The following is a 9,957-nucleotide window of genomic DNA, read 5'->3' on the forward strand; positions in this document are numbered from 1 at the left end:
ATCACCCAGTCACCCCAACCCCCTGCCCACCTCCCTTCCACCCACCCCTTGTTCGTTTCCCAGAGTTAGGAGTTTCTCATGGTTTGTCTCCCTTTCTGATACTTCCCACTCATTTTATCTCCTTTCCCCTTTATTCCCTTTTATTCCTTTGGCTGCACACACTTCACCTCTCCTCCAGATTTTAGCAAAGGCCTCCCAACGCTCCCTGCCCCCACCCTCTCAACTTGGCCGCCCAGAGACTTTTTAAAACCTCCCCCCACCCAACTCCTCCCTCTGTCCACCTGCGGCAGCCCCAGAAGCCCTCCGAAGGCAGGCCCCACCCTGGCACCTCTGCATTCGTCCCTCTGGCCACACATGTGCATGCAGCCCGCCTTCATCTCCTTTGACACTGGATTCGAGCTGCGCTGGATTCCCTGAGACCTCCTTGACTTTTTTTTTTTTTTTTTTTTAAGATTTTATTTATTTATTTGAGGGGAAGGGAAAAGCAGTGAGGGACGGGGTGTAGGGGAGGAGGAGGGAGAAGCAGACTCCCCACTGAGCATGGAGCCTGGATGGACTCCATCCTAGGACACTGAGATCACGACCTGAGCTGAAACCAAGAGTTGGATGCTCAACGGACTGAGCCACCCAGGTGCCCCTTCTTATTTAATACTTCATCGCCCCCCGCCCCCCAGAACTTCCAGTCTTTATCCTCCTCCACTTACTCTGTTCTTGTGTGACATTGCCATCTTTAACCGACTAGATGGTTTAATTATCTGGTATGTGTTTTGGCTCATTATCTGCCCTCCCGTGTTGAAAAATAAGCTCCTCGAGGGCCGAGATATCTATCCTGTTTATTTGCTGATGTGCCCCAAGGGCCGAAAATACGTAGTTGGTGAGCAATAAATATCTGTTGAAGAAGGGAATGAACAAACCACTCTTAAGGGGCGAGGCTGCCGCCCGGAAGCTTTACGGTGAGGGACAGTAACACCGGCAAACCACCAGAGGGCGCCAGCTTCCTAAATTTGCACTGCGCGGTCACTGCAGGCGGAGACCTGGACCCCCACCTAGACTTCCCCCATCCAGGTGGACCCCAATCGGGACGCCTGGGAGGTTCAGTGGTTGAGCGTCTGCCTTCCGCTCAGGGCGTGGTCCCGGGGTACTGGGATCGAGCCCCGCATTGGGCTCCCCGCATGGAGCCTGCTTCTCCCTCTGCCTGTGTCTCTGCCTCTGTGTGTCTCTCATGAATAAATAAATAAAATCCTTTTAAACAAAAAAAAGGTAGATTCCAATCTATCTCAGATTCCTGTCCTCCTTCCTTCATTCTCTTTCATGCAAGACTCCTCATCATAAAATAATAATAATAATAATAATAATAATAATAATAATAATAACGGTCATTGTTTGGAGATGTTCTTGCTCAATCCCTTCCTCCTCCCTCCTTGCCCAGGTCCTGGACCGGGAGGGCCAAATGGATAACCCATGTACCAGCTGGCTGGCGGATGCCTACTGGGACAACATCACAGAACTGGACAAACTGACCAACTTCCACGGACTCATGAACTCCTTTGAGCAGTATCCCCGGGACTGGCACCTGTGGTACACCAATGCCACCCCGGAGAAGGCCATGCTGCCAGGTGCTCTCTCCCGCCTTCTGTGCGCCCCTCTCTGCCGCAGCCCTGCCTGCGCTTCCTGGTGGAGCATCCCTGGCAGGGGCCCCTTGGGTTAGACTCCTGCACCCCCACACCCCCAGGGGGCTCAGTCCCTGCGGCTGCTCCCCTCATCCCTAGGTGAGTGGGAGAACACCTGCAACGAGATGCAGCGGATGCTGATCGTCCGCTCTCTGCGCCAGGACCGCGTGGCCTTCTGTGTTACGTCTTTCATCGTGTCCAACCTGGGCTCCCGCTTCATCGAGTCACCTGTGCTGAACATGAAGCTGGTCAGTGGCTTGGTTTCCCAGGCCACCCCGCCCTGGCTCCTTCTGTCCCTCCATCCTCACGCTTCTCTGCAGTGTCTCTCTCTCTCTCTCTCTCTCTCTCTCTCTCTCTCTCTCTCTCTCGGTTCCTGCCTGAGGCCACGTCCTGTGATCCCGGCAGGTGATGGAGGATTCGACTCCACGAACCCCACTGGTATTCATCCTGTCCCCTGGTGTGGACCCCACCAGTGCCTTGCTCCAGCTGGCAGAGCACACAGGCATGGCCCAGCGCTTCCACGCCCTGTCCCTGGGCCAGGGCCAGGCCCCCATCGCGGCGCGGCTCCTCCGAGAGGGTGTCATTCAGGGTCAGTAGCCACCTGGCTCCTCTGCCCCCAGCCTTGGCACTGGTCCTGCTCCCCGGAGCCTCTGAGCTCAGTCCAGGACTCTGACTGTGGCCCCCACTTCCCCAGGAGGCCTGGGAAAGGCAGACCCAGGAGTGTGGACCCCTTCCCCACCAAGCACACACCATCAGGTGCAAAGCATGGGACAGATGGGGCTCGGGGAACGGTTCCCACTGACTCCAGCATCTCCTTGCAGGACACTGGGTGTTCCTAGCCAACTGCCACCTGTCCCTGTCTTGGATGCCGAATCTGGACAAACTGGTGGAACAGCTGCAGGTGGAAGATCCTCACCCTTCCTTCCGCCTTTGGCTCAGCTCCAGCCCCCACCCAGACTTCCCCATCTCCATCTTGCAGGCCAGCATCAAGATGACCACAGAACCACCAAAGGTACCGTGACATTAGATAGCCAGTGCCGACCGTGCCATCTGGCACCGCGCTCTTCCTGCTAGCGTCACGGGGAGTCCCAGCCTTAACCACGGCTTTTTGCTTCTCCTGCTCTCAAAAAATTCTACCCTAGTTCTTCCCTCCATGTGCCAAACCCCTAGAACGTAACAGTAATCCCTAAACATTTCTTGAGCGTTATTGCACGCCAGGCGTTGTTTATTTATTAGTTCATTTAAAATGCACACACCTTATTATCAGGCAAGTCCTGCTACCCCCACTTTACAGAGAGGAAGCTGAGGCATGGAAGAGTATGGGGCGCCTGGGTGGCTCAGTGGTTGAGTGTCTGCCCTTGGCTCAGGGCGTGACCCTGGGGTCCTGGGATCAAGTCCTGCATCGGGCTCCCCGCAGGGAGCCTGCATCTCCCTCTGCCTGTGTCTCTGTCTCTCTGTCTGTGTCTCTCATGAATAAGTAAAATCTTAAAAAAAAGAAGAAGAAGAAGAAGAAGAAGAAGAAGAAGGAGGAGGAGGAGGAGGAGGGGAGGAAGGGGAAGAATAGTAGTAAATAACTAGTGGATAGAACTTTTCTGCCTCCCAGCATTTCTTTTCATCTCTCCCTGAGGTCCGGGCTGGGCCCCAGCCTCCCTGCTTCCCCCCGCAAGCTCTGTTGGAAGCTTCTCTCCAGAATGACAAAGTCACCATTAAATGCAACCACGCTGATCCTCTAAGATCCCACAGCCCACAACCATCTTGATGCTGGCCTTTACCTCTGCGTATACTGCCTTAGCCCTTTTTCCTCGCTTTCAGCCAAGATCAAACCCCGTCCTTACACGGCCTGTGTGTGTCCCCCTCCCCCACCCCACCCCCAGAGGGGGCCTCCTGGCATCACCCACTGCCACGGGGTCCCCTTGGCTCTGTTTGCTGCACCTCCACAGTTCATTCTTAAAATGTCTTGTCCCTCTTCCTCTAGACTCTGTACTCCCCCAGCCCAAGGCTTCTGGAAGCACCTGCTGCAGCCCCCCTTACGTCCTCCCCACCCCCTCCTGGGCCTATTACCAGTTCCTTGAGAAGCCCCTGCCCTGCACGTTTAGGCCGTCACCCCAGGGATCCCTGCTCATAAAACCATTTCCCGCTGCCACTGTTCCTGCAGCCCCCGCTGCCCGGTCCTCTTACCCGCGATCGCAAGGTTCAGATAGACTCCTGTCTTCTCGAGACTGGAAGCTCCTCGAGGGCAGAGGCCATGTCTTTCTAAATTTTTTCCCCTCTCAATGTCTTGCTCACCTCCTGACTAGCGCCAGGGCTTGGATGTAGTAGGAGCTCAACAAATATCATCTGAACACGCATCATTCATTACTTCAATCCTTGGCTGCCCCTGGGCGTTGACACAGCTGCTGGTCTATCCCCTGGTTTCTGTGACCTGTGCTCTTCCAGCTTTGGGTTCTCCCTCCACCTCCTGCCTGGTCACTTACCACATTCGTGTCTCCTTGTCCCTTGTCCTCCTGTGGTCTTAGCTCCACACTTGCTCCTTGGCCCCCAGCTCGGCCCATGCTACATTTCCTCCTTTGGTGGAGAAATTGTCCTCTCCCTCACTTCAACTCCAATCCTTATCTCCGGCCTCAGTAACCACACTCAGTCCCAGGCCTGGATTCCACATGGCTTCCAGGCAGCCAGCCCCGGAAATCCCACACTCACAAAAGAAGTTGCCAGGCCCCGCCACCAGAGAGTGCCTCTTTGTCCCATTTTTTCGTGGCACCCCTGATTTTTTAAATTTTTTTATTTTTTGAGAGAGGGAACAATCAAGCAAAGGGAGGGGGGCAGAGGGAAAGAGAGAGAATCTTAAGCAGTGTCCATGCTCAGTGTGGAGTCGGATGTGGGGCTCAATGTCATGACCCCAAGACCAGGACCTGAGCGGGAATCCAAGAGCCAGATGCTTTGCTGACTGAGACACCCAGGCACCCCAATGATGTTTAACTTAAATCTATTATATATTCTAATTTTCTTAAGTGACCCAATCTTGTCCTCTATACGGTTCCTCCCTCGCCCCCCAACACAGGATCCACTCTAGATCAGATATTGCAATTTTGTTGTCCCATGAGGGAGGCCAGTTTTTGCATCTAGACATACAAGCCAACCCCAACAGTCAAGGGGACAGTGATTCATCCAAGTTTTACTTCAAATAAGAAGGTCCGCATAACCGAAGCCTCCAGGTGCCGGTCAGGATCTGGTTCTGGAGTGTATTCTTGGGTCACTGCCTGCTGTCTGGTCTTTTCCTTTTAACTAAATATTAGGCAGATACAAAAGAATAGAAAACATATGCAAGGGGTGAAGGATCCTAATTCCACACACACCCGCCTGCCCGTCTTGCCATGACTGTCCCTCCCGTCGCCCTCCCTCTGCCCTGGAACACAGCCGCTCTCCTTGAGGTGTCTGGCTGGAGGGACTGCACCAGCTGCACACGCACAGCAGTGTGCTCTTCTCATTCAGCACTCTGGGCTCACGTTCCACGGTTCCTTGTTTTGCTCCACATCCTTTTATTTTTTTAAGATTTATTTATTTGTTCATGATAGAGAGAGAGAGAGAGACAGAGACACAGGCAGAGGGAAAAGCAGGCTCCATGCCGGGAGCCCGACGCAGGACTCGATCCCGGGACCCCAGGATTGCACCCTGGGCCAAAGGCAGGCGCTAAACCGCTGAGCCACCCAAGGATCCCCTTGCTCCACATCCTACTCCTTCTGTCAGTTTTGTGTTTTGTGGGTTGTCTTTTTTCTTTGTCATTTATTTATTTGTTTATTTATTTAGGTGAATAGAGGTCCTTAATTTTTAGGAGGTGGGCGGAATTCACCTTGTTTCTTCTTTGTGGTTTGTCCTCCTAGGTCTTGTTCAAGAAATCTTTGCTTACTCCACAGTGGTAAAATCGCTCTCCTATACTTTGTCTTCAAAAGCATTTTATAGGGACCCCTGGATGGCCCAGTGGTTGAGCATCTGCCTTGGGGTCAGGGCGTGATCCCAGGGTCCTGGGATCAAGTCCCGCATCGGGCTCCCCACAGGGAGCCTGCTTCTCCCTCTGCCTGTGTCTCTGCCTCTGTCTCTCTTGAACGAATAAACAAAATCTTAAAAAAGCATTTTATAATTTGACTTCCCCATTTCAGTGTTTTAATCACTTGAGGTTGATTCTTGTAAGTGTGGAATGAGTAGGGAGGGGTCTAATTTGGGTTTTTCCCCCACAGAGATAACCAGTTCTCCCAGGACCATCATTGAATGGCCCACGATTACCCTTTGGACCTGCTGTGTCTGCTAAGCCTTAAATCATGTTTATATACACAAGGTTTCTGAGCTCTTTATCCTGTGCATTGGTCAGGTTGTTAGCATTGGGGTCTATATGCATGGTCTCAATTGCTATGTAGCTCTACAATAATCCTTGATGGCTGGTAAGGCAAGTCTCTATACCATATTCCTTGTTGGGCTATTCATGGCCCTTTATTCCCCAATGTAAATGTTGGAATTAGCTTGTTAAGTTCTACTCAAAAAAATCCTATTGGTCAGTTTGGAGGAAAACATCTTTCTTATCGAGCCTTCCCTTCCATGATTATAGTATGTCTCCACATGTGATCTTTCTTTCAACAAAGTTTTGTCATTTTCTCTATAAGGATTTGTACATTTTTTTAAAAAAAATTATTCTTTCTTAAAAAAGATTTTATTTATCCATGAGAGACACACAGAGAGAGAGGCAGAGACATAGGCAGAGGAAGAAGCAGGCTCCCTGTGGGGAACCTGATGTGGGACTTGATCCCAGGACCCTGGGATCACGACCTGAGCCAAAGGCAGACACTCAACCACTGAGCCACCCAGGTGCTCTAAGATTTGTACATTTTTATTTATTCCTAGAAACTCTATGTATTTTGAGGTTATAAATGGAAGGTTTCTTACTCCAATGTTTTCAACACTCCATCACGTCCATTATGGATGCGTCCTCGTAAAAGCACTGTTTCAACATATCACTGAGCTACTCAAGATAGAAAGTGGCCCCGTGACTTGATTCCTGGTGAATCAAGTCCAGATGGTGCCATCTGTTCATGCCCCTTCTGACCCCACCCGTGTCCTTGCACTTGACTTCATTTACACTCTCTTTTCACTTCTTCTCCCCTTTATCCCTTCCACCCTTTCCATCTCCAGGATACCAATGCCCTCCCCTCAGCCTCCTCATGTCCCTCCTATTGGTAAATCCACCTAGACCCACAAGGGCATTCACAAAGCCTGAAAAATCCATCACACAGACAGTCCCTCCTTGATGACATACTATGGCCCCTTAATGTACGCTGAACCTTAGCACATGGCAGTGTACATTTTTGTTCATTGATAGTTGCATGTCTCTGTCTTCATCTTCCTTTGTATTTCTGGGTACCTACCCACTATGGAGAACAATGTGGCTGAGAACATCAAAACTGAGGGAGACAAGTGCCTGCATGCAAATTAAAGAAAGGCACCCACCCCATCCTGTGAATCAGTGCACATCTTGGCATGCAGATCAAGGGCTGAATTTCAGCCTTCACTCACCCGTTCAGCCAGCGCCCTTGTGCAGTGAGCAACCTCCACAACTGTACAATGTGGTGCTAGGGGCAGGGCTGAGCATTATGCACATCACCCCACCTCTGTTCTGCATTGTCCCCAGGGCCTGAAGGCCAACATGACACGTCTCTACCAGCTGATGACGGAACCACAGTTTTCCCATTGCTCCAAACCTGCCAAGTATAAGAAGCTGCTGTTTGCACTCTGCTTCTTCCATTCTGTGCTGCTGGAACGCAAAAAGTTCCTGCAGCTTGGCTGGAATATTATCTATGGCTTCAATGACTCTGATTTTGAGGTTTGTACTAACAGGTGTCTGTCCCCCCAGCCCTCTGTCCTTCCACCTCCTGCCCTGGGCCCCCCTGTGGGAAGAGCCACAGACAGAGAGCCTGCATGAAAAGCCTGTGTTGAAGAGTTCCTGCCATAACAGTGTGCGTGGGGTGGGGGGGCACGCACAGGTGTCCGAGAACTTGCTGAGTCTATACCTGGATGAGTATGAGGAGACACCATGGGACGCACTCAAGTATCTCATTGCTGGTGTCAACTACGGTGGGCACGTCACGGATGACTGGGACCGGCGTCTGCTCACGACCTACATCAACGACTATTTCTGTGACCAGGCTCTGTCAACCCCCTTTTACCGGTGAGGGGAGGTAGCACTGAACCCGGGGCCAGAGGCCACCGACAGACCAGGTGGCAGGACTGGGTGGGGGGGCAGATGCGTTTGTGGGGAGGAGAGGCCAGGAGACCGAGGAGAGGCAGATATGCGGGAGCAGGGTAACGGGGACCTGCATAGTGACCAGGGTCTCAGCCTGGCACTGAAGCCCCCAAGGCCCACTGCATGGTGATAATTATGCTGTGGGCCACCAGGTTGTCGGTGCTGGAGGCTTATGTCATCCCCAAAGATGGGAGTCTGGCCTCTTACAAAGAGTACATCAGCATGTTGCCCGGCATGGACCCCCCCGAGGCCTTTGGCCAGCACCCCAATGCGGATGTGGCCTCCCAGATCACCGAGGCCCGAACTCTGTTTGAGACTCTGCTGTCCCTGCAACCCCAGATTACACCCACCAGGGTAGGGGGCCAGAGCCGGGAAGAGAAGGTATGAGCGGGTCCACTCGTAGGGGGGAGGCAAGCAAGGAGGCAGAGAGGCCTCTGCTCACAGCTCCCACCGCACCAGGTCCTCGAGTTGGCCACTGATGTGAAACAGAAGATCCCTGAAATGATCGACTATGAGGGGACCCGGAAACTGCTGGCCATGGATCCCTCCCCCCTCAACGTGGTCCTCCTGCAGGAGATCCAGAGATACAACAAGCTCCTGGAGACCATCCTGTAAGATGGAGAGGGGCTCTGCGGCTTGCAGGGAGGGGCGAGTGAAAGAGCTCCCTGCCAATGCCCTCCCCCACCCCCCCATGGCTCTGCCAGGTCCATCCCATCTCTAAGCCCCCACCCTATCCTGCCCAGGTCCTCACTGACAGACCTGGAAAAAGGCATCCAGGGCCTCATCGTCATGTCTACGAGCCTGGAAGAGATTTTCAACTGCATCTTCGATGCTCATGTCCCTCCACTCTGGGGAAAGGCAAGATCACTGGCTCTTGACCCCCTGTGCCCTCAGTCTCTGGGTCCCGGGAGGCATATGGCAGGATGCAGGGAGCCTGGGGTCTGGAGCCAGATAGATTCAAGGTGGAAATCTGGCTCTGCTCTTCCCAGACTGGCTTTACACCTATTAACCTAGGAACTTAGCGCAAGTTCCTAACCTCCCCAAGGACGCTTCCAGGATTCTTAGTACTGTGTGTGACTGTTAGTAGGTGCTTCGTTAACAGGAACGGGTTAGTCTTACTGTTGCTCTCATTGTGAAATGGTTGTTGTTTTATGCTTCCCGCCCGGGAGCTGGCTTTTGGAGAGCTTTGCCCAACTGTAACTGGGGAATGGGCTGATACTTCTCGTATCTGCTCCAAGTGCTCAAAAATCAAGATTTCGATGCATGAGAAAATAAGTGCAAAAACACACACTTGCCTCCTCCTCCAGGCATATCCCTCACAAAAGCCCCTGGCTTCATGGACCCGGGACCTGGCCATGCGTGTGGAACAGTTTGAGCTGTGGGCCAGCCGTGCCCGGCCTCCTGTCATCTTCTGGCTGTCTGGCTTCACCTTCCCCACCGGCTTCCTCACTGCTGTGCTGCAGTCCTCAGCTCGCCAGAACAATGTGAGCAGTGTGGCAAGTGTGATGCAGGGTGGCTGCTGGGGACACAGACTTGCTCTCCTCCTGAGGGGTTCTCCTTTATGCTCACCTTTAACCCCCAGATTCCAGTGGACAACCTCTCTTGGGAGTTTATTGTTTCCACGGTGGATGACAGCAACCTCGTGTACCCACCCAAGGTGGGAGCCAGATGAGCTTAGGGCTCTGAACAAAGGCAGGTCTGGAGGGTGCTGAGAGCACAGGTGAAAAACAACTGGTTAAGATGGGAGAAGAGGGGCCTCTGGGGGGCTCAGTTGGTGAAGCATCTGCCTTCAGCTCAGGTCGTGATCCTAGGGCCCTGGGATCCAGCCCTGCCTTCGGGTTCCCTGCTCAGCAGGGAGCCTGCTTCTCCTGCTTGCTATTCCCCCTGGTTGTGGGTTTTATCTGTCAAAGAAAAATCTTTTTTTTTTTAAGATTTTATTTATTCATGAGAGACACACACTCAGAGAGAGAGAGAGAGAGAGAGAGAGGCAGAGACACAGGC

The 9,957-nt window shown here is 52.7% G+C and overlaps 1 protein-coding gene across 3 annotated transcripts in view; it reads left to right on the forward strand.

The window, feature by feature from the left end:
• Window positions 1-9,957, forward strand: part of DNAH2 (dynein axonemal heavy chain 2) — an 87,591-nt gene that overhangs the window by 76,791 nt on the left and 843 nt on the right. For 2 of the 3 annotated variants that reach the window (XM_038536726.1, XM_038536727.1), the window contains exons 76-86: window positions 1,430-1,616; window positions 1,770-1,918; window positions 2,076-2,259; window positions 2,492-2,682; window positions 7,345-7,536; window positions 7,697-7,881; window positions 8,109-8,337; window positions 8,416-8,567; window positions 8,700-8,814; window positions 9,264-9,440; window positions 9,539-9,613. In XM_038536726.1, the coding sequence (XP_038392654.1) occupies window positions 1,430-1,616; window positions 1,770-1,918; window positions 2,076-2,259; window positions 2,492-2,682; window positions 7,345-7,536; window positions 7,697-7,881; window positions 8,109-8,337; window positions 8,416-8,567; window positions 8,700-8,814; window positions 9,264-9,440; window positions 9,539-9,613 (1,836 nt within the window). Of the gene's footprint in view, window positions 1-1,429; window positions 1,617-1,769; window positions 1,919-2,075; window positions 2,260-2,491; window positions 2,683-7,344; window positions 7,537-7,696; window positions 7,882-8,108; window positions 8,338-8,415; window positions 8,568-8,699; window positions 8,815-9,263; window positions 9,441-9,538; window positions 9,614-9,957 lie in introns of those variants that run through there. The other variant, XR_005359465.1, reaches the window with a different exon arrangement.

Source organism: Canis lupus, chromosome 5 (assembly GCF_011100685.1).
Source record: "Canis lupus familiaris isolate Mischka breed German Shepherd chromosome 5, alternate assembly UU_Cfam_GSD_1.0, whole genome shotgun sequence".
Taxonomy (NCBI): Eukaryota; Metazoa; Chordata; class Mammalia; order Carnivora; family Canidae; genus Canis; species Canis lupus.